The sequence below is a fragment of the Centruroides vittatus genome, unplaced genomic scaffold (assembly GCF_030686945.1).
Source record: "Centruroides vittatus isolate TY-2023 unplaced genomic scaffold, ASM3068694v2 contig_461, whole genome shotgun sequence".
Lineage (NCBI taxonomy): Eukaryota > Metazoa > Arthropoda > Arachnida > Scorpiones > Buthidae > Centruroides > Centruroides vittatus.
In genome coordinates this window covers 121,828-145,623 of record NW_027122257.1, presented here as the reverse complement: position 1 = coordinate 145,623, position 23,796 = coordinate 121,828, and the positions used below count along the sequence as shown (strand labels likewise).

The 23,796-nt window shown below is 31.9% G+C and overlaps 3 protein-coding genes across 5 annotated transcripts; 1 reads left to right on the top strand and 2 right to left on the bottom strand.

Annotated features, from left to right (window-relative positions):
* Nucleotides 1-26: 26 nt before the first annotated feature.
* Nucleotides 27-23,199, bottom strand: LOC136977569 (bestrophin-2-like). 3 transcript variants are annotated; one of them, XM_067273062.1, is made up of 15 exons: nucleotides 22,970-23,199; nucleotides 22,794-22,812; nucleotides 11,811-11,918; nucleotides 9,805-9,915; nucleotides 6,010-6,181; nucleotides 5,814-5,943; nucleotides 5,573-5,727; nucleotides 5,235-5,312; nucleotides 4,979-5,131; nucleotides 2,979-3,059; nucleotides 2,747-2,898; nucleotides 2,206-2,278; nucleotides 1,952-2,129; nucleotides 1,683-1,828; nucleotides 27-170 (listed from the first exon to the last, which is right to left on the bottom strand). In XM_067273062.1, the coding sequence occupies exons 3-15, from the start codon at nucleotides 11,879-11,881 to the stop codon at nucleotides 27-29; spliced, it is 1,644 nt and encodes a 547-aa protein (XP_067129163.1). In that variant the 5' UTR covers nucleotides 11,882-11,918; nucleotides 22,794-22,812; nucleotides 22,970-23,199. The 3 variants fall into 3 exon arrangements, with proteins under 3 accessions (XP_067129163.1, XP_067129162.1, XP_067129161.1); XM_067273061.1 differs by lacking the exon at nucleotides 22,794-22,812; XM_067273060.1 differs by lacking the exon at nucleotides 22,794-22,812 and having other exon boundaries at nucleotides 22,974-23,199.
* LOC136977616 (trafficking kinesin-binding protein 1-like) lies at nucleotides 14,899-15,936 on the bottom strand (the record flags this gene model as incomplete). The annotated part of the gene is made up of 1 exon (XM_067273150.1): nucleotides 14,899-15,936. A coding segment is annotated over one exon (1,038 nt), but the record flags the coding sequence as incomplete, so codon positions are not given.
* On the top strand, nucleotides 17,143-18,432 carry LOC136977615 (zinc finger BED domain-containing protein 5-like). The gene has a single exon (XM_067273149.1). The coding sequence runs from the start codon at nucleotides 17,143-17,145 to the stop codon at nucleotides 18,430-18,432; it is 1,290 nt and encodes a 429-aa protein (XP_067129250.1).
* Nucleotides 23,200-23,796: the final 597 nt, after the last annotated feature.

Sequence of the window (23,796 nt, the reverse complement as noted above, 5' to 3'; positions counted from 1 at the left end):
TGGTGTACGATGGATGACGTTGTACATTATATTTGTGGCGGCCGGTCTGCTCTCAGTCTGGCAAACATGTCCGACATGTGCAGATTTCCCGTTATCACTCCTGGACTGTGAGCCACACTGGCAGATCTCGATTCGGCCAATGACAAATCAGATAGATGGAAAATGTCATCCTGAAATCATTGGAATATTTTTTTTAAGGTCAAAGAAAAGATAACTTAACCAAACTTGTAACAATACTAAATGATAATGCTAGATTAACTTTTTTCGACTAGAACTTGGCTAGTTAATAATATAGATATTATGCTTGTTTGTTTGTTTTGTTAGGATACAGCAATGCAACATTTGGGTGATCTGCCTAGGGGGGATGCCTTCTGGGAGGTCTTTTTAAGGGTAACTGGCTCCTATTCAGGTGTTACAGACATGGAGAAAACCAAATAGCTAGCCAGGTGAGCAGTGCCGAATTAAGCCTCTAGCGGGCCCTAGACAAAATTTAAATTGGGGCCCCATTTAAATAAGTTGCTTCTAAACAAATCTTAAATAATGTCACTTAAAATTTTTATTAATAATAGAAAATACAAACACTAATACAATAAAATTGTACAGCAAAAGAGTTTCTGTTTCTGATACAACGAAAAATGTATATACATTTGTTCCTTGATAATCCAACAGGTGTGGGACCAAAGGGGTGTCGGATTACCAAAAGTGGTTACATATTTGGCATCGTTTTGATAGCAGTAGCCTACAATATTCCTACATTTTATGAGTAAAATGCTGCCTAGGTTAATATGGAAATGAAACACCCATTTCGGTTAACTAAAACATGTTTATTAAAAGAAATATGGAAGCCAATAAATGTACATACAATATGTATAGACATAAATAATACAGTACGTACAGAACTGCTCATGGAAAACACAAGAAATGTGTGTTATCGTGTAAGAATTGAGTGGGGAGATTCATGTCACAACATGCTTCTGTGCAAGCAGACAGGTAATGGGGACAGGGACTACTGAGCATGTCGGATTACAAAACGTCGGACTATCAAGGGACAACTGTCTGTAATTTTATCCATTAATCAGCCTTTAAAATATTTAAATTTTTCGTTTTTGGATTTTCATTTGAAAAAATTGATCAATCTAGCCGTTTGAGAGAGTTTCTTTTTTTAGTAAGCATTGTTAAAGACAGCCTTTCCTGTCCTATCAAATTTCTTAAATAATTTTTAACTCGTTTTAAAACAGAGAAAGATTCTGCACTGAAGCCGGGCCCCTCCGAATTACAGGCCCTAGACATTTGTCTTATTTGTCTATTGGTTAATCCGGTCCTGCAGGTGAGACATGAACCCATGACCAAACTCCCAGTTGAGGGAATGGAACTGCTTGGCCACTGGTAGGCTAAATATTATGCAATTTGGGCTACAAGTAGGTTGTTAAGTGTTCATCTTGTATTAAATTTAATATTTAATTCAATTTAAAATTAATTTAATTACTAAATTTATTACAAGACAAACACTTATCACCTACTTTTAGTCCAAACTGCATAATATCTATATTATTAATTAGCCAAGTTAGAACTTGGCTAATTAATAATCCAGGAAAGAATCCTAGCCAAGAAAGTTAATCCAGGGTTATTTAATTATTAGAATAATTCAGGCTTAATTATCTTCATACAGTAACAATACTTACATTAAAATCACGAGTACTTTCTCTGAAATATGTCGGGGAGGGTGGATTCGAAAGGTTAGTTCCTTGAGATATATTACTATCTCTGGAAATCGATTTAGGTAATCTCCGGGATTTATCTTGACAACTCTGGAGAGAGGCATTACTACCTATAGAATAAATCAGCCATAATATAATTATCCATTAAGAATTTTATCTAAATTCCACAAAATAAAATGGAACAAATATTAATTATTTCAGAAATTTTATAGAGTTTAAGAAATATACTGTACCTATACTTTCTTTAGTGAATAATTTATGTAGCATAGATAATATATTTTTCTTTTGTTGAGAATGAGGATGATATGGTCCCGCCAGACCTGAAATACTACTCTGCATGCTTCCGGATAATCTTTGAGATAATAAATGGCTTTGTGTTGTATTCATGGGCATTGTGCAAGTATCAGTAACCTGAACAGAAGAATCCCACATGAAATGATTGCCGGTTCAAAATTAAATGGGAAAATTAACAGAAAACTTGACGTACCTCGACATAGGGTTCGTCAGGAGTCTCTTCTAACGGTTCCATAGGAACAAATTCAGCCAATTTTTCTGGAACCCTAAATAATAATTGAAAATTAACATACATATTATTTATGGATCTGTTTAATTCATACTTGTTTACTTGGTTTTAAGAGCTCTAATAAACAAAGAATGTGATAAAGATAAAAAGTTGAATGTTTTATGTAAATGTAAAAATGGTGTAAGTGTAATAATATAAACAAAGAAAAATTAATAAATTATATATCATCTATAATACTATTATTATTAAATATATAGAGATATATTTAATTTACAAATTAGCAATATCATTGTGATTACAACACTATTCCCAACACTATTCTGTTTTAATAAAAAATTTAGATTACATTTCTTCATATATCAGAAAAGTTTACAGATTTTTACTCTCAAAACTCATCAATAGTATTTTAAAAAAACAAATTTCAACTTAATGTAATTTTGTTTTTTTGGATTGTTACCAAGAAGTAATTAAAACTGACAGAATAAACAAAAACAGAGCAACTTACGTTACAGCAGCAGCCGAACCCTGTGGGGGTTCTGTGTGGAACTGCATCGCGGCAGCAGTATACGGCAATTCGGTCATGATTTCATCCCAGTACTGATCTTTAATCAGTTCAGGATGTTCTTGGTGCATTTCGTCTACGATTAGATACGAAACCTGAAAAAGAAAACCTGTATCATCACATACAAGGAATTGCTGTATATGCTGTATATCCATTAGAATTATAAAATTCTGACCTGTATATCACGATCAATGACCCAGTTAACTTCAAAATCATCATCGTCTTCACCAAATGGATTAACAAGTGTTTCGGCAACCTATCGAGATATAAAACTAATTTGTACGGTCGAAGATACCTTAAAAAAGTTGAAAATGTAATTAAAAATATAAAGATTCACGAAACAAAAATGAAAATTATAATTAATATTGTTTTACTAATGTATGTAAGTATAGTTCCAATAAAACAAATACAGAAATTTTAATTTCCATGCACCTATTCATAAAACAATCAAACAAAACTAACAGTAAATTAGCAATTATTTTAAAAATAATAATTAAAAATCTAATATCAAACGAGATATGCATTACGTTTCATAAATCTTAGCCAGACTCTTCTGGTGCTCAATCAGGACTGTTGAGAACTTGTATAGGGACTGTGAGTAGAATGGGTGTCTTCTGCCTCTTAGCAAGCCCCTTTTGCCATTTTTTTAAACAAATGAAATATGTGAAATGTTTCTTTATTAATAAAAAGTAATCTTAAAGATTTTATTTTGTGTTGGTAAAAAATAATGTTAATTTTACAGTGATAGAACAACTATGGGTCCCTGAGTTTTCTCTGGAAGTGGAAAAATCTCCAGCTTCCCCATCTCAACAGTCCCGTGTCAAGTAATAAGGATGATTGCTGAATATTAAGCAAAGTTCATTAGGTAAGTTGTAGGCATATAAAAATTGACTAATTAAAAAATATTTGGAGAAACATTCATTTCAGGATGTTTATGTTCATTTTTGAATGTCTTTTCATGCAGTTTTTGGTTCGTGTTACAGCTTTATCCTCAATGATGGGCTGAAGAAGTCCAAAATTAATTATTACTTCATTTTTTGTTCCAATGAAGCAGTTTTTGGTGTGCTAGTTAGTGTTCTAAATAGTCTGAATCATGTTTGATTTATTCAATTGCTGTGGGGCAATCAATTCGACATTAAAAATATTTTTATATTTCACTTGCCATATAACAATTATAGATTTAAGTCCCACTCAATTTGAGTCATTGTTTCTATAAATACATTTATTTATTAAAATGATTAATTGTTAAATTTAATGTTAGTTAATGTAACATAAATTTGCTATAAATCTATTCTAATTAATAAGTTTAACTTTATTATTACATTTTACGTATATTTTTTTGTTTGTTAGTGTTATCTGTGACTATAGATTCATTTTAAAATTTCAGATCTAACACAGAACTAAAAATTTACAACTAAATAATAATAAACTGTGATTTATTCAGTTTAAAGTTAAAAAATTTATAACAAGTTTCAGAGCATTTCTAATGGAGATATTTTTTCCTGTCTTGTTCTTTACATAAAATAAATTATTGTTCTTTCTTTGATTATTTAGCAGTACGATCTGCAACAAAACTCATTATAGTCACAGATGAATAATATGTGAGAAAAAAAGCATGATTTTCCAGTCATACATAAGAGGTGTGGTTCATTGGATTACTTTGGGTTACAGAGCAGACAACAGCATAAAACTGAAGCCAAGATAGTAAAGGGTTTTCAAAAATGTTTAATCTGAATAAAATACTGACTCCTAATATCATAACGTTAATTTTATAATGATATGTGTAGTGTTATCGTGTTTGCATAATCTGACACTAGCCAGGTGTCGAGACCTCATACAATATCAAGTATTGTGCTACCTATATAAAAGGAGTCTCATACAGTTCATGTTTGTCTATATACATTTGTTATATAATGTACAGATTTATGTACTAATTTGATGATAATTAGTATGACAGAAGAATACAAGAAACCAATCTTTTTGTTAATTTTTGCAGCACAAATGACTTATTTTCTTAGTACTTTCACTACTTTTGTAAAATGTTTTAATATATCTGAAAATTCTTACCTAAATAACATTTGATATATAATATTTACTCTGTATAAATATTTTGTGGATAGATTTGGGAAAATAATTAAGAAAATAAGAAAAATTGTCTTAAAATACTTCACTCACCTTAAGCCAACCCATATAAAAAAAAAACTGCAAAAAATTAAAGACTGGCACATATAAATCTACTTGATGACCTTGATAACCTTGTGCAGGATCAAGATATTGTTGTCCCATTAAGGAAGCCAGAAAAAAAGTATAAACTACTAATGTAACAACCTAAAAAATAATTTAAATTTCTTTTAAATTAAAATTTTCATCCATTAAGATATTTAATAGATTGAATGATCATTGTAACATCAGAACAGATTTTTAAACGTACCTGCGTATATACAAGAGGTATACTGATCCAATCATAATTCAGCAACCCACCACAGAGTGCGCGATAATTTGCTATTGCCTGCAAAATTTATAAAATTTTATTTTAAAATAGCTCTATGTATCGACAAACAATTAAAATATTAAAAATCCACATCAAAATATAATTTAATATTGATATATACAATTTGCACTGATTTAACACCTAAAATCAAATCAGAATCATATTTTAAAAAGTTTTAGACTAAGTTTCTTGTGTTGTGTGACTAATCTATGTATAAAATAATGGCAATAAAATTGAAATAGAATAAAAAGTAAAAAGAAAAGGATTTGAAAACTAACATCAACAACAGTGTTAAGTGCGAAATCATCTCTGATTCTTCCCTCTTTCCTCGCCCGAGCAGCAATGCTTGATGCCCACACCAAAGGCATCCAATAAGTCGAATGATGAGTTTTCATTTGCTCTATAATTTTCTTTTCGTTTGCTAAAAGTATTCCTAAAAATCAAATATGATTAATTTTATGTAAAAATTCAATATAAAAACATTAGATCATAATTGAGATGAAGTCAGAAACAACAGACCCGCCTCCACCAGATGATCCAAGGTTGGAAATCGCTTCTTGACGCACGGACTGATGGACGTCATTGTAAATATCAACGCCAGGTTGACGTAACGCATTATGGTTCTCCTCATTAGTCTTCCTCTTTCGTCCTGGACGGAAAAAGAAAGAAGAGTCGGCTTTGAAACTGACAAGACGTTTTGCAATTTGTTCCGTACCTGTCCGTGTAGAAAGGCACTGACAAAAAAAGCCAAAGAATCTGGCCAAGGTATACTCATAAAAGAATCCCACCATCTCTTTACGACAAGCGATACGTAAAATCCCAAAACGAATGAAACAGGAATGAAATCTGCATAAGTGTTGCAATAAATAGCCACTTTTTCAAAATACCTGTAAAATAAAGTAGCAGTTATTACATAATTATGAAAGCTATCAGGTCAGTCCATAAGTCCATGCCCATTTTTATGACCTTGAGAAAAATCTTGTTTTGCTGTTAAAAATGTCAGTCTAATGTGATAATTTTTACACTGAAGTGTTAAATTGGATCCCATTCATATAATACTGTTCAGAATTGTGAACATTTCAGTTGTTTATTTTTGTTAAAATGGAAGTAACCCACGAATATAAAAGACATGTTTTATACTTTTTATTTTTAAGTGGTGAGAATGCTACAAATGCAGCCAAAAAAATAAATACTGTACATAATCAAATTGTAATTAGTGCAAGGACTGCACAGAAGTGGTTTGAAAGATTTAGAAACAATGATTTTAGTGTGGAGAATAAGGCTCGTACTGGAAGACCCATTGATTTTGATGATGATGCTCTCTCTGCACTAGTTGAAGCAGAACCATCTTTAACAGTTGATGAAATTGTGAAACGTTTAAATTCATCCCATGGAACTGTTCATAGACACCTACAACAAATCGGAAAAGTTTCAAAGCTAGGAAAATGGATACCACATGAACTGTCAATAGCTAACCGACAACAACGTGTAAACATTTGCACGTCTCTTTTATCCTGTATTGATTTAGAACCTTTTCTTGGTAGGCTGGTTACTGGAGACGAAAAATGGATCCTCTATAATAATGTGACGAGAAAAAGACAATGGATGGATCGCGACAAGCAGCCAAAACCGACTGCAAAAGGTGGGTTGCATCCAAAAAAAATTCTTTTGTCTGTTTGGTGGGATATGTCAGGTGTAATTCACTTTGAGCTGTTAGAACCTAATCAAACAATTACAGCTCAAATGTATTGTGAGCAATTAGAGCGTTTAAATGAAAAATTGAAAAAAAATCGACTGTCATTAGTGAACAGAAAGCAGGTTCTCTTGCAGCATAACAATGCCAGACCACACGCTGCAAAAATAACTGTACAGAAACTTGAAAGCTACAACTGGGAAATTTTACCTCATCCACCATATTCGCAAGATATTGTTCCCAGTGATTATCATCTTTTTCGCAGTTTGCAGAATTTTTTAAAAGGGAAAACTTTTGAGGACGAGAACAGTGTAAAAAAGGCTATTTCTGAATATTTTGATTCAAAACCGAAATCATTTTACAAAGACGGGATTAAAAAGCTACCATCAAGATGGCAAGAAATTGTACAAAATAATGGTGAATACATTATAGATTGAAATAAAATTTAATTAAAATTTTTTGCTGCTTTTTTTGTAGATAAAAATATGCACGAACTTATGGACTGACCTGATAGTTATAGAATGACAAATTTAATAAATTATAGAATGAATTTGCAAAGCAACCGACTCAAAGCCAGAGGCACCGAGTTAATTGTTTCAACAATTAAACCATGCCATTCTAAGTCATCAGGAAGAATAGGAGCAAACCTCAACCTCATTATATAGTTATATAATAAGATGAGATTAATATAATTATATCATATATAATTGTCGGACTATATACACACGAATCTGATATTAACCATCTCTAAAAAAGCTTATTTACATCACAAATGTGGAGGTCACACATTAATAAATTTAGTTTCACCTATAGAGATTTTTATTAAGAATCAAAGTATTTTTAACCTCAAACTTTCACAATTGCTTAGATTACAGGCCAAACAAACTGTCAAAGAGTACAAATGTCATTGCCAATCTGTATTAATAAGATGACAGACGTATCTGAAGAACAAAAGAAATACAAAAATAAAAGATCAAAATACGAGTAATACTAACAAAAGAATATTATCTATTAGTGGAATAACTTTTTAATAACATCACTGGAAATTTTACACACAGACAATGAAAGATTTTGCTTAGAATCTTACACTTTAACGGCTTCAGACGTACAATGTATGCTTGTCAATATTTAACATTGGCCCAGTACTTAGAATCTGGCACCAGCCTGGACTTGAGACCTCATACAATATGCAGTGTCATGCAATTTATAAAAAAGAGCATTACATTAGTTTGCGCTCATCTAGAGCCTGGCAAACTTAAAACCTGCACCAAATAACACCCTTAAAATTCGATTTAAAACAACAAATCAAAATATATTTATTTAAATAAAATCTGAAGTTTCTATTTAATTTCAATCAACTGATATTGATAATTAGTGCTTCACTCTAACTTCAAACTTACAAATTTACTTAATTAACTGAATATTTGTAATTTAAACCCGATTCGACCTATTTGACTTCGCCAAGTTATAAAATGTCAGTGCCATAACTAGGCATTTGCATGCCCTGTGCAAGATTTTAGTTTTTGCTTTGTCTCTCTTCTTTTTGAAAAAAATAAATACCACAAAAACAGTTGGTTACTTTTAAATTTAACCAAAAACATTATGGATTCAGCCCAATGGTGGCAAAACTGAAAATTTGAAAATGAAAATACAGCAGGTGATCGGTTAATGGACATAATCCATTCCAAGACTTCGTTCATTATCCGAATTGTTCGTTAACCGATTATCGATTTACCATAGGTTTTTATGGGAATTTGATTAATTCATTCTGGAGACCCCAAAAAATAAAATATATATACTTTCTTACTATGTTTATTTATATGTAATAATAAAAGTACATATATACACAGTCTTGCATTTTTATTAGTCATATTTATTCCATTTGTGAGTCTGTACTGTCGAAGCCTATTAACCTCAACCTGATTTGGATGCCATTCTAAGATCGTTGTTCTGACATCCTCCCACTTCTTCAAAAGGTTTTTAATAGCAGATATCAGCATTAATCCTCTTTTTCAGAAGAAAACATATCTCGCTGAGTTTCTTGGTGTTTTGTTGTCAGATCAGTTTCAGGTTCTATTATGAGCTCTTCGATGCTCTTTATTTCTGAAATACTATATCTTTCTTAGATAAGATTGAACTGCAGCCTACTATAGACCTGTTCAAGCCATACTGCCTAGCAACATCAGACATCTTCTGTCACTCTCTACCTTTGCTATTATACTCTCACCTTTCGAAAATAAAATCAAAATTGTTTCTGTCAGAAAAATAAAAGGCTGGAATTACAACAGAGAGTTTCAAAGTTCAGAGGGAGGAATACTATCTTATCAGTATATACTGGGTTGAGCATCGATGTCGAAGTCTCCCACACTCCGAAAGGTTTCGAATTGTTGCCCCGAGACAAGGGAAGACCAATCGATATTTGTTATTTTACGTCGCTTCTTCTTGTGTTTGTTCTGTGAGGTGTTCATTGTTTGAACATAAAAATCTTTCACAAAAGTGTTTGTTATCCAATTTGTTCATTAACCCATCAGTATTACACAGTGGGTGCACTGTATAATACTGATCGTATTTTTGATACCCCATTTTGGGGCCTCCTGTTACGATACCGTAAAATACTCAAATGCTATAAAATTAAGAAGTTTTTTCATATTTTAATAAAGAATATAGATTGGAACAGGTAAAGTAAATAAATGTTCAATAAATTCAAGAAAATTGATTGTCAATTTGATTCTAAAACGAATCGACTTTGATCAATGATAACATCACCAATTAATACACTTATTAAAAGAACCTTTAATAATAAATTAAGTAACTAACCTTTTGTGAGGATCTGCTAAAGCAAATCTGTAAATGGCGCTACAGCTGTAATAGAGTGCGAGGTAGAGTGTCAGTTCAGGCCACAGTAACTTGTAGATGCTGCCTCGCCAACTAACGCAAAATAGAACTTCAATGATAATTTTAAACTACAAGGGAATTTTGTACTACGACATACTTCTATTTCAAATTTATTTTTTAAAAATTTACAATATTATACAGATAATAATGACAATGACAATATATAATTAAATGTGATAAAACATCACTGATTTGATTATTTTGCATTAGATGTTTTTGTTTTAAAATATTGGTATAAACATCCATAAGTCCTATTATTAGATTAAAGCCAGATGACTGCCGGATTATATCGGGCTATATTAATGCTAATATTAATAATTAAATGTTAAGTAAGGCCTAGAGGCAATCGTTAGGTGTCATTTCTTGATAAATTTAATAATTAATTTAAAAGGTTGTTCTGAAAGAAAAGAATATGCCCAAAGTGGAACTTGAAACCTGCAACTCCTGTGTAATGTGCAATTGTGTTGCCAGTTATGCTATCTGGACCTCTGTTCAATCCTCACATTGAGTAACCAATGTGGTTGTATCTAAATTAATGGTTCTTTTAGCAAAAATCAAATGGAGCTCTGAGCACATGTAGAAAATATGTGAGTCTATTTGGACAAGCATACAAGTTTTTGCAGAGAGCATCAACGTGTAACCTCCAGTAATATGGAGATTGGACAATCTCCTTTGTACTAAACCCCTTAACAGTAAAAAATACACTTTTATTTGCTTGTAACAAAATAAATTTCTATACATTCTTATGTTTAACTTATAAAAATTTCCATTTGGTTATTACAGCAGTTGTAAGGCAAACATTCATTAAACTTTAATTAAATGGTTTTTTAAATTGTAGTTATCACAAAGTATACAGCTTTTTAAAAGAGATGGGGAGAGGCTTTTAACAGCTGCATTTGAATTCTGAAGGTCTTTTAGCCCGACAGCAAATCAGGCTAAACAACGGAAACATTTGCTTTTGTAGTGCCTGCTGGATATTGGTTTTAAGTGTAGTGCTTAATTACACATACCAACAAGTATGTGACATATACTAATCAATAGAGCAACCATTCAAATTTCATCTACTGGCTGCATTCAAATGTCTTTTTGTCTACTCCTCTAAGAAGGATTGTAAATGAAAATGCAACTTCCCAACAGAGAAGGCATTTTGTGTTCTGCAGTCCACAAATTCAAAGTCAGTCATCACCATGTGACATGAATGTTTGCCTTACACGGTGGATCACTTTGAAAGTGTCTAAAATTCGCATTACACATTGATGACCGATTCCAAATTTGCAGAATGCAGAACATGAAATGTCTTCTCTGTTGAGAAGTCACCATTTTTGTTTTCTGCACTTGCTAGGGGCAGCAGACAAAAAGACATTGGAATGAAGATGGTAGAAAAAACTCAGTTACTCAAATGATCAGTGTACAATGCATTCTTCTTGAGTAATAATTAATATGATTACAGTAATTTAAAATGGTAAAATTATTTTTGGAAGATCCTGTATATATTTGTAGTTATTTTTTACTTCCATTTATATATATATAACACTGCTCTTCTGATCACCACATGCAATAATAAGTTTGGATAAGCAAGTGCATTGCAATATTAAATTTCATAATATGAAGCATTACAAACCTTTTAGTAACTAAATAACAGTGTGTTTTGTACTCAATCCCAATCCAATTTTGATAATTATAAATAAATTATGTACAACCATCTATCTTAAATTAATTCTTATTGCCGAAAGGAATTAAAATATAGTACCATGCTAAAGTTTAGTAAATGTTGTTATTTGATTAAATTATAATGAATTTTGTATGTATTCTAATTATGCGATATATTCAATTTATTTTGTTTCTCAAAAAAGAAGATCTGTTTTATTTATTGATTTAATTACACCAGATGCAAATAAAAACTTTCATAAATTGTAGCTTCAACTCACCGAAATAATAATTTCCAAAAGCAACCGAAACCTCTGGAAGTGGCAACTTCTGCCGTGTAAGTAACGGTCATGATGATCAACTAAACTGCAAAATCGCCATCATCTAACCTGCAACAAATATTAAATTTTAATACATTATGATATAATCTTTGTCATTTTATTTAATAAATCTTTAAAAAATGCACACGTCAAATGCAGAAATCAATAAAAATAATTATTTAAATTTTATACAAACTTATAATTTATTGCATTTGTATACTTCTTCACTTTCTTTGTATAAGGAGTCAACACGAATCAGAGAAAATCAAAAGATAATGATACAATTACCATAAAAATTAGAGAGGTTGCACTGGACTACAAAATCTGCAAGTAGAATTGATTCACTTGTTCTAAAACTAAGAGTCCAGTCTTAAAATTTGCAAGTTAAAGTATCACATATACTGACATTTAAGACACAGCTTTCACATGTGCTGCTCTTATTGGTCATACAAGACAACCCTCCCAACTCCTAAACCTACAGATCGAAAACAAAACTGAGGAAATTCCAAAAAAAAAAATAATAATAATAAAATTAAGCACATATTATCAACAACAAATTAAAAGAAAGCAATTGATTCGTTCCTTACAAGAAAATATTAAGCCTCGGATATGTCCAGCAAGCCTAATAGTCACTTGCCAGCCGATTTACTCACTACTTTCAAACTTGCTCGATGTAATTTTGGCTGTACTGCAGATCACAAAATATATAATTCCTTGCACTTTCTAATATAATTTCTTTATGGTGTACAAAAATGCAACAAAAATATAATATCAACAAGGCAATAATATATTAACAACAATTTCCCTTGTCTCTTGTTTTTTTTTTAAAGTATTTTTCCTGTGAAATTGATGTTTTATTCATGTCGTCCTCAGTTAACTTATGCTTTGACATATTAACGAGACCGTAACCTTAGGCTAAAAACATATGAAAGTAGCATGTTGAGAATGCATTCATTTTACATCATCTTGTGTCCACAAAATTTAAAAAAAAAGGATAATGGCCGGATAAATGAGATGACAAAGATATGTCTATCATTCTAAGGATTTAGGCTTAAATCTGGGCCAAAACTTCAAATTTTTGTAAGTGATTCAATCCAGATGCATCCAATCCCCATTCCTCACTACAAACTTACTTCGTTGAGTACTTGCTGCACTCATAGCATACATTGAAAAAACCAAAAGAAACCCTCCTAAATCATATGCATTTTAATTTACAAGGATCATCAAAGAACTCTGCTCAGATTCTGATGATTCTTACATATATTATAGAATGTCAAAAATTAATACAGATGCATTTTCTTATTGACAGGAAAACATTTTTTGGAGTGAAATTGGCACTCAAAATCGGATGTGACAAGCAACAATTTACGTGTAGGAATCAAATACAGTGATACCTCGGTACTTGACTAAACAATCAGGAACCTCAAACAAATTTTCGGTTATTAACAAATATTTTTATTTTAATTTTGTCCAACTTTCTAGGTAAAATACCAGTACCAATAAGTATCACCTCTAAGTCTTTAAGCCTTTAGAATTTCCAGTACAGTTCAAAGATAAAGATGAACAAACATTTTCGATCCATAATCTAGATCTGCTTCAGGTTCAAAAATGTTCCAATTACGGAATGCCAAGAATTTTGAATGTTTTCAAATACAAATTGCTTGAATCATTAATGTATTGATAACAACGATATGAATGCTTGCACCCCATAACTATATTTTAATGCTGTGGCTGATCGTTGGGAAAATAATAAATATTTACTGATGTGGATGGTCTTTACAGGTGTATCACCACACTTGTGATATTGTGTTGCTTTCCTTAAAGTTTATAAGTCCCCAATTTGCTTGCCTTGTAAATTTCTAGCATTCCTAAGGCCCTGTTTGGAAGGATTAGAGAAGCGTGCACAGAGAAAAGAAAGTGGAACAACACAGACTCTATAGAACAGAATGGTGACCAATTAAAACTGACTTGCACAATGTACTATGGCAGTTCCCCAAGCTCTATTTGATATCTAATCAGTTCCACATCTTTTAAGATACAACATATTGTACTGTGATAAATAAGTGTACCCAAGGGGACATCAAAACAATAAAACAAGATCCATCTTCTGATGTTTAAAGCATTCATTTACAAGAGATTCGATCTTGACAGTTTAATTTGATCAATCCTTGAAGGAAAAGTCAATACTAAAGGAATGATCAATCACTTAGTGTTGATTTTACTCAAACAACAACTACAAGTAAGTGCAAAGCCATTAATGTTGTTCTGCCATCTTTATCATCCCAAAGAATGATAAAGATAGACTCACTATCAGACTATAACTTGGCTAATTAAACACAATTATTATGTAATTAAGATTAAAATTAGGCTATTAAGTAACCAGTAAATAACCACTGTACCTTTATATAGTCCAGCAGCTTTATTTCTCTGTAAAACAAATGTTTTCAATCTACTCCTATCATTTCAGATCTGTTTTACAGAGAAGTAAAGCTGTCAAACTAAATAAACTGTGGTTACTTGTTTCATTGTCCATTTTCATGAAGTATTTGCAATTAAGTAACCATCTTGTATTAAATTTAATAATTAGAAATCAACTGATACTTTTGTCATCATTCTTAAGCCAGTAAAATTGGATCTTTGCAGTTTTCTTTGCTCTTTATTGGCATAAAAACAACAACCAACATTTTTATTGTAACAATTGAAAATAATCATATATCAGAAAAACATAAGAGCTTGATTTTAATGCAATTGAGATTGCATTAAAATCAAAATGATGAGAACCATGATCTTGTATGTTTTCTCGTGTAAGATTACTTTTGCTCATTAAAGTTGTTAATACCAATTCAGCCAATATCATACATAGACAAATAATTGGGTTTATGTGATATACATTAAACAACCAATCAACTGTAATTAAATTCAATAACAACTGCAATGTTACATAAGTTTTTCCATTTATTGATTATCTTCTAAAGCAGTGGTTCTCAACCGGGGGTACATGTAACCCTAGGGGTACGAGCGTAAATCGAAGGGGTACATCTAACTTTCATTATAAAGTGGCGTATGTTGTTTTTGCTGTATTGATCTGAGTGATTTCTTCTTGTTGACGAATGCTGTCATCTGTTTTCTTTGCTGCTTCTTCTTGGAGTGAGGTAATCTGAATATTTGCATCGGATAGCTGCCGAACACAATCATTAATTAATTGCATTTCTTTTTTCTCTTCATTTTCAATGTCAATTGTTCGATCTACTGCCTCATTTCTAAGTTGCATATTCTCTTCTTGAAGATTCTGTATCTTCTTATTAAGCATTTCCCAATTAACAGCAATACTTCTGTCTGATGGAGATCCAGAATCAGATTCTGTATCCAAATCTTGTGTGTAAATCTGAAGTAAGCCATTTTTTAATGAAAGTTCATGCTTCAATTGTGTTACCCCTTCAGTAGCACTTATAATTTCACGAGTTAGTTTTTCTTCAGTTTCAGTGGCAATAGTAAGATCCTGCTCTAGTTGTTCATTTCTTAAGCGTAGATCTTTGTTTTGTTCGAGTAATGATTGTCCAATTCGGGCAGCAAGTTCAAGATCTCTTTCTTTCTCCTCGAGTAGCCTGGTCACAGCATCTATGTCATTGTATGTCTTTGTCATCTGGCTAAGACGATCCAAACATAAGACGAAGTATCTCAACGTCTCTTTGATAACGTCAGGACTCAGATCAAAGTCCTCGTCGACTGGAAGAACAGGAGTCTGAATAAACCAGTCTTCATTTTCGTAACCTGAGAATTGAGTAAGAGTATCAGCGCGAAGTCTGTAACGAGGAATTTTTTCTTCTATTAAACTGACTAGTTCTACTTCTGTACTGTCACAACTATTACACAAATCTGTTAAAGTGGCAGCATGACACAACTGATATCCATTGCTCACAACTGTCACCTCATCACCATTACCAAGCTCTTCCGAACATGATGTGCTAGAGCTACCAGTATCCAGGTGGAATTCCTCATTAAGGTCCAGTTTGCCTTTCTCTAAGGTGCTTGCTGTGATATTGGCATTTACCTTACTTTGCAGCAAGGTATTTGGGAATAGTACACATTACTGTTACGAATCTTGGAACAAATTCAAAACGGTTAAAGAAATTGAATTTGCCAATGAATGCTCGAGCAAATGCCGGCAACCCAATGGCAATTTGCTGTAAATTATTAACACAAGAAACAAGAAATGACAAAAACCTGCTTTAAAATATCACAGTACGAACACCGATTTTCCTTTTAACAGTCCAAACAACTTGTTTATCCACATGATTTGCCTGTCTATTTGTGCCGTTAGTGCTGAGTGACCTGTAGTCTAGTAAAATTACAGTTTAACTGAGCATTAATTTTAGAATAGAAAATTTTTTTTTCTATTCTAAAATTATTGCTTGATGAGATAGGGCTTTTCGTGTTTTTACAGACTTCTATTAGGAATAATGAAGCCTGGATCATACCCCCACCATGCAATGCGTGTTGTTGCATGCGCACATTACTTGATATTTAACAAATTTAGACATAACATTTGTTACAAGAATTGAAAGATTCTTGTATTGTTCTGCACGTTATAAATTCTCAGCCGTTACTTTCAAGGTCAGTACACAATTATAATCTCTATTTAATTAATTCTTCGTTAGGTGCAGGGTCTTTTTTAGGACTCATTTTTAGTTTGTATTCGCTTGTGCCTGTAAATATACGTGGCTTTTGAGTCAACCAAAGTGGCTGCCACAAAGGGTATAGCGTGCCTGACAACATACAAGAGTTACTTGTTGTCTTTTTAATAAGTTGTCTCTCTGTAGTTTTTGCTAAAAAATAGTGTGTTTTATTATTATTTCAAGGTGAATCAATAATTTTTCCTAAAACAAAATTTTATATTTTAGAGTTTCAATCCGAAAAATACAATTACGGATAAGTTTGTGATAAGAGAAGGAAAAAGAATTACAGGTAAACAATCTGAAAATTCCAAGCAATCTAAACCAAAATTACAAAAATGCGATATACCAACCACAAGTACTAGCAGTCAATTTGTTGCATCCAAAAATTCATCAAAACGCCATTCCTATCAAACCGAATATTTAAATTATGGTTTTTATTTCTGCTGCAAGGAATTGGATCGATTGCCTTTATGTTTAATATGTGAGCAAACGTTTAGCAACAACTCAATGAAACCCTCTCTGATAAAAAGACATTTAGAAAATGTTCATTCCAATTTTGAAGATAAACCACTTAGTTATTTTGAAGGAAAAAAATTTATTTAAATAAGTCTAAATTAATGAAATCAACATATACGACCCCTCGCAAAGAATTATTACAAGCTTCATTGAAAGTTAGTTATCGTACTGCTTGGCAAGGCGAAGCTCATGCTACTGGTGAAAATTTAACAAAACCTTGTGTCATTGACATTTGTCAAACACTATTCATTCCTAAAGAAGTGACAAATATAAAACAGTTGCCACTTTTTAATGATACCGTAAAAAGGCAAATTTCACTTTGTGCAAACGATCATCTTAATGAACTTCTGTGGAGAATGAAGATGTCTTCCTATTTTACGTTACAGTTAGATGAAAGCACCGATGTCAGCGGATTGGCAGTACTTTTAGTTTTTGTGAAATATCAGTACAATGATGAGCTTTGCAAAGATTTGTTAATGTGCAATGACCTAAAAAATACAACTACAGGTTGTGATATTTTCTATAAAATCGACGATTTCATTCAAAGTAATGAAATAGATTGGAAAAAGTGCATCGACATCTGCACTGATGGAGCTAAAGCTATGCAAGGTCCAATTTCTGGTGTAGTTGTAAGGATTAAAGTGGCACATCCATCTTGTTCAAGTAGCCACTGTATTCTGCACAGAGAAAATTTAGCAGTGAAAAACATTCCTCGGTCTTTAAAAGACATTTTTAAGGCACTAACAAATATAGTTAACTACTTTGTAAAAAAAAGTTTGTTAAATACTAGACTTTTGAAGCAGATTTGTACTGAAATGGGTAGTGATTATGACTGTCTACTATTTTATATAGAAGTACGTTGGTTGAGCCAAGGAAAAGTATTGATGAGGATATATGAATTACATTCTGAAGTATTAGCATCTTTAAACGAACACAAGAGTGAAGCTCAGAAGAAATCAACTAAGGAAAAAATACAACTACACATTGATTTTATGATTTCCAGCTATACTCTACAAGGTGTAGCATATTTGTGTGACATATTTGATAAACTTAATGCATTCAGTTTATCACTGCAAGGCAAAAATAATAATATTTTCACTGCCAATGACAAAATTTCTGCATTTAAGATGAAAATTTCAATGTGGAAGAAAAGATATAAGGCAGAAGAATTTGAAATTTTTGATAAATTGAGTTCTTATCTTTTAGGAAAGAAGATTCTCGTTGATACTGATTTAAAAAAAGCTATAATTCAACATCTTGAGGATCTGTTGACTTTATTTAAAAATTATTTTCCTGACAATAATGAAATTGAAAATTATGTGTGGATAGTAAATCCTTTTTCTACAAATAAAAAAATTATAGCTTGTCAGCAAAAGAAGAAGAGCAACTGATTGACATTTCTACTGACACGACATATAAAGAAATGTTTTCTACTGTATCTTTATCGTCATTTTGGGCTGGTCTAGTGAAAGCTTATCCAAACATAGCTGATAAAGCTGTAAGAAAACTTTTACCATTTGTAACAACGTAGCGAATGCGGTTTGCCAAATACTGTGACACAAAAACCAAAAAAAGAAACAGGCTTGATGCATCAGCAGACATTCATTGTCAGTTAACAACGTGGGAACCAAATTTTGAAAAAATTGCTGCAGAAAGATTTATCGCAATAAACATCCCATTAAATTTTGTTTTTCGTTAATTACAATTATTTATTTTTAGGAAATGTAATTTATGTATGTATTGAAATGACTTCTGCGATTTTATATAGTATATTTATCAAATAATAATAAATAAATGTATGTACCTGATTAAATTTATTACAGGTACTCCTCACTTTACGACCTATCTGCTTAATGACCACTCGTACTTAAGACCAATCAAGTTTCGACCTGCAATTCGGGGAATCCCCTTTCTCAGCTTGAGTGTCGATCAGTGGCGAACGGTGACATGCGCACTAAGCATACTATAATTGTCTTTTCATGAATAAATTTGAAGTTTGTTGCATAATTTGTATAATTTTACAACGATCCTATATTCCCTGCGCAAGCTCCTCGCTTATCGACCAATTCGCTTAACGACGTAGTCGTCGGAACGGAACTCGGTCGTAAAGTGAGGAGTACCTGTATTATTTACATAAAATATGTAATCCACTTTTAGTTATAGTTTTTTTATGGCGCTCAGTTGTAAGAGCTGTATACATCTAACGCAGCTTATAAGGGAAACTCGAGAAACAACTAATGGGCTAATGGGGTACAGCAACAAGAAAGGTTGAGAACCAGTGTTCTAAAGTGAATTGTCAATTGAAAAAATTTACAAAATTTCTTTTGGACAAACTCTACGAGTGTCCTCCTTCCTTTTGTCCCTTTATACACCAACAAGAAATAACAAATCTTGCGGCGGAGTCAACCTTTATCTGGAGGCTACTTCTCCACCTCGGCATGCAAAACAAATCGTACTCTGGTGGCGGCAAAAAACACTTATAAAATTTATACATTTAAAAGAATTTAGAATTTATACATTAGTGTATAAAAGGACAAAAGGAAGAAGGACACTTGTAAAGTTCGTCCAAATGGAATTTTGTAAATTTTTTCAAAATTATTGTCCCAGTAGTAAATTTTATTTTAAATGAATTATCAATTAATAATAAAAAAAATAACTTCCAGCTATCATAAATTTATATTAGAAAAGAATCCATTACTACAATCAATCATCCAATTGTCCAGTTTAAACTCCGACTAAAAATAACACCATTTACATTCAGAGATACTTTGCACAGACTAATCAATTGAGACTGCAGGCAAGGTATTACACACGTCACAATTAAATGCTCGCGGACATGAATTTTGACAACGCACTGCACCTACAAAACTTGCATTAGAAAGTATTGTCGGCTCATGAAAAATGAATTAAAGCATTCATTTTCAAGCATTTTTAATGAGAAATTCTCAGAATTTTTATTTTTATATTCACAAATGTCAAAATTAATAAACATACAAACATATTTTTTTAATATCCTTACTTGTTTATTAATTAATTAATTACATATATAATGATCAAATTATAAAAATAAAATTTAAAATTCTTATATTCAATTTATCAAATATTGAGTTCTTAAAAGTTTAAAATATTCCTAATGTATAATAAAAGCACAGCTTGAGTCTAGAAGTGATTTATCAAAATTTATTATTGGCTTTCTATTGATCCAACTTACATTCTTCAGAAGGATCAATGACTTCTTGCACAATCTTTCCTGAAAAATATGCAAACTATTTTTAAAATTTTCTACATTTAAGCTTAAAAAACAAAATGTGAATCAATCTCCCGAAAGTACTTTGTATTTTTTTAAAATTTTGATAACATATTAAGACAGTTTTCCTATTTGATTTTATAAAACCGATTGTTAACTAAAATCACTTTTCTGAAACAATTTGCTAAAAAAATATAAAAATTTTTGGCAATTGAAATCAATATTTTTGCAATGCATGTGAATGTAATTTGAAACAATTTAAGAGACTATATTTTTAAGCCATTTCTCCAATAATAAGTCAAATTCTAAAGTATCACAGCTTAATAAAGATATTACTTGGTCTATAAAATTCAGAATTACAACAGCAAACATGAAATAGGAATCAACTAAGAACAGGATGAGAACATACGTTATCATTGCAGGATGTTTGCCTCGAACATCCCTAATTTTAAAATGTTCTATAAAACCCATTTGTTCAGATATGTGAATAAGATGTGTTAGAGAATGTCGTTCGATACTCTGAGTTTCATACAGATATGCTCAAAAGGACCGATGCTGCCGCATGACGACAATCTGGACCTCTACTGCTGTACGTTGCCACCATGCGGGCAGCAGATACATGTGGTTAATGGCATCTGTGATCCGTATACATGGAGCTCTCATACCTGGCACTTTTATAGCATATACACAATCCTTGACACGCCCACAAAGAAAAAACTTCAAAGAAATTATATCAGGTGATCAGGCAAACCATGAAATACGGCCCCTGCAGTCTAGATTATCAACACCATTTTTATTACACATTTGTATTAACCCAAAGTTATTTTGATAAAATAAGTCTACGAATGCCAATATAGTGCCGCTTTTTTCTACTGTCATGTTATGTTTACCAAACCATACTCTGGTACATTGGTTGTGGCCAAGACTAATGCATATCAAACATACCCAAAAATCATGCTTGGGGCAGACAGCCTCTTAATAAAGGTAACTAACCTGACAATAAGTCTGCAGAAAGATTAAATCAGTCTGGAATAAGAATCTACCAAGAGCATGCTTATACGTTAATTTAGTAAATATTGTACTTAAAAAAAAAAAATCTGAATTTCTTCAAAAATTACAACATGACAGCATAATATTAACATTTTTTAAAATTAAAAATGTGTAATAGCATTTCTTGTTCCGAACATTAACTTTATATAAAAAATATCTAACAAAATTTATAGCCATAATTAAAATATATTCCAAGATTTCTATATTTATTTAAAATTACAATGCAGCAATTGGTAGTTATAATAATTAAGCATAAGAGTATCATCAGTTAAGTCTATGAAATTATTGTACAGATTCTGAGACTAATTTAGTCATTCTATCCTATATTCTAAGCATTTTTGATATTTATTATATACTCGTATTTGATCCTAATTTATCAGAAATTCTTCTAGCGTAAGAATATATAATTTATGATTTATCAAAATTTTTACTTAAAATACTCCAATTTAGAATTCGTGCCAAATTTGACTTTTTAAAAATATGGCCACGAAAAATTTTCTTTTATGTAACTAAGTGCCAAATTTCAGTAATGTGTTGACATTGACCAACACGTCAGGGTCACATCCTGACACTTCGGACGATTGCACGAGTTGATCGACTGATTTATTGATTTCTTAATGTGGGTTCTGATATGCTAAGAGTTATAAAGCTGGCTTTCTGTCTGTTGTAAATGGTCTCATCATGGAGACAATTTATTTATTAGGTACTTCAAACAGGTGACTAGATTATGTACTTTGCATTTTCCCACTTCTAAAATTTGGATAGAGTCGAACTTTGATATAGCAATGCTATCTTAGACTGCCAACGAATACTCACAGGTAGATCTTCCTGTTCAATATTAAATAGAAAATACTTCAGCCTCTTTGAATTACAAAATTTCTATGTTGCAAAGGATATTGTTATCGCCAAATGGTGCAACTTTCAAACTCTCAAACTTCCTTATAGACCTCATCATCTTATATAATTCTTACCATTTGATGTCCTTCACTTCAGTGCCACATCCAATTTCACACCAATTACAACAGCAAACAAATGGTGGCATTATATCAAAGTTGGACTGTATAATAGTATTACAGAAGAATTCTTTTAAATATCAGATTTGTCTTAAGCTATGTAACATTAAAATCGAGGCCACCATCCCTTGCACGAATTGCCTAGCACAACAGACGATAGCCCTTGCACAATGCCAACCGATACGTTCGGCCCCAGGCAACCCACAACAGATTTGGCTGGGCCACAAAGAACAAGCCAAACATTCAAATCGGCAGCCAGACCCTTTTACGTAAAGCATAGCACGGTTAATATTTCACGAAGAAACAACTCAAAGGGCATAATTTCATAGTTTTTTCTTGCAGATTACCCTGACGGTGGTACGCAATGCCTAATAAATTTCGACAACACTTCTAGACAGTTCTGCAGTTCAAAATACATTTATAAGGCAAAACACCAACTCACCTGATCTGTAAAACTTTTTCTAACAAGAATTATTCTATATATTTTTATATATTACAACAGCATAAAAAAAAATCATAACAAACTTAAGGCAGAAACTAAGAATAATTTAAATATAAATAAATGAGTTAACCAAAGAAAGATATAAAGAGAGAAAAAGCAATTAATAAAAAACCAACCTACAGAAGGAGAGATTGAATCAAACATCAATAATAATCCCATCATTTCGCATGCCATACGAATTTACAAGTTTCTCTTTACATTAAACAAAATGCTAAAACAAAATTAGGATAATTATAAAATACGTAGAGCCATTTTTTGCATCGATCGGGAGAACGAATCCCCTTAATGACATGAAGCAGCTAAACAGCTGCAACAGACTAAGTCGTTCGGCGCCCCTTAGCGGAACGCTTACGAACTATCATTTTCGTGTTCCGGAGCGTTCGCAATTCCGTTCGGAGTTATAACATTTTGAAAAATTCCGAATGCAAGTAAATTAAAAGCGATATATTTGACTTCGTAATACCGTGTACGGGTAAACAAAATGACGATAACGATTTCTGAACGCAATAAAGTATTTTGTAATTGGTTCGGTATTTCTCGACGGAACACGAATTATCAATTCCTGTTTTATAGCATTCGGAATTCTGATCGAGGTAATAGAATTTGGAATAATATCGAACGCGAATGAATTCGGAACAGTATACTCGACTTCATAATATCATATAAATAAATTTTTAAAAAGTTATTTACAACTGTAAAGAAGTTATGATATTCGAAAGTATTAAATCGCGGTTCTAGAATAGACGGAACGTTTTATGAATGTAATCGAGTATTCTATAATAGAGCTCTGACAAACTCAGAGCTTTACGAATATGAGTTGTAAATTTCGTATTCCAGTTTTAAAATTTGAGCAAAACAAACAAAAAGCATATAGAATTTAGTTCTTATTAGATCATTTTTATTCCGGCATGTCACGAATGTAGCATTCAGACAGCAATATTTA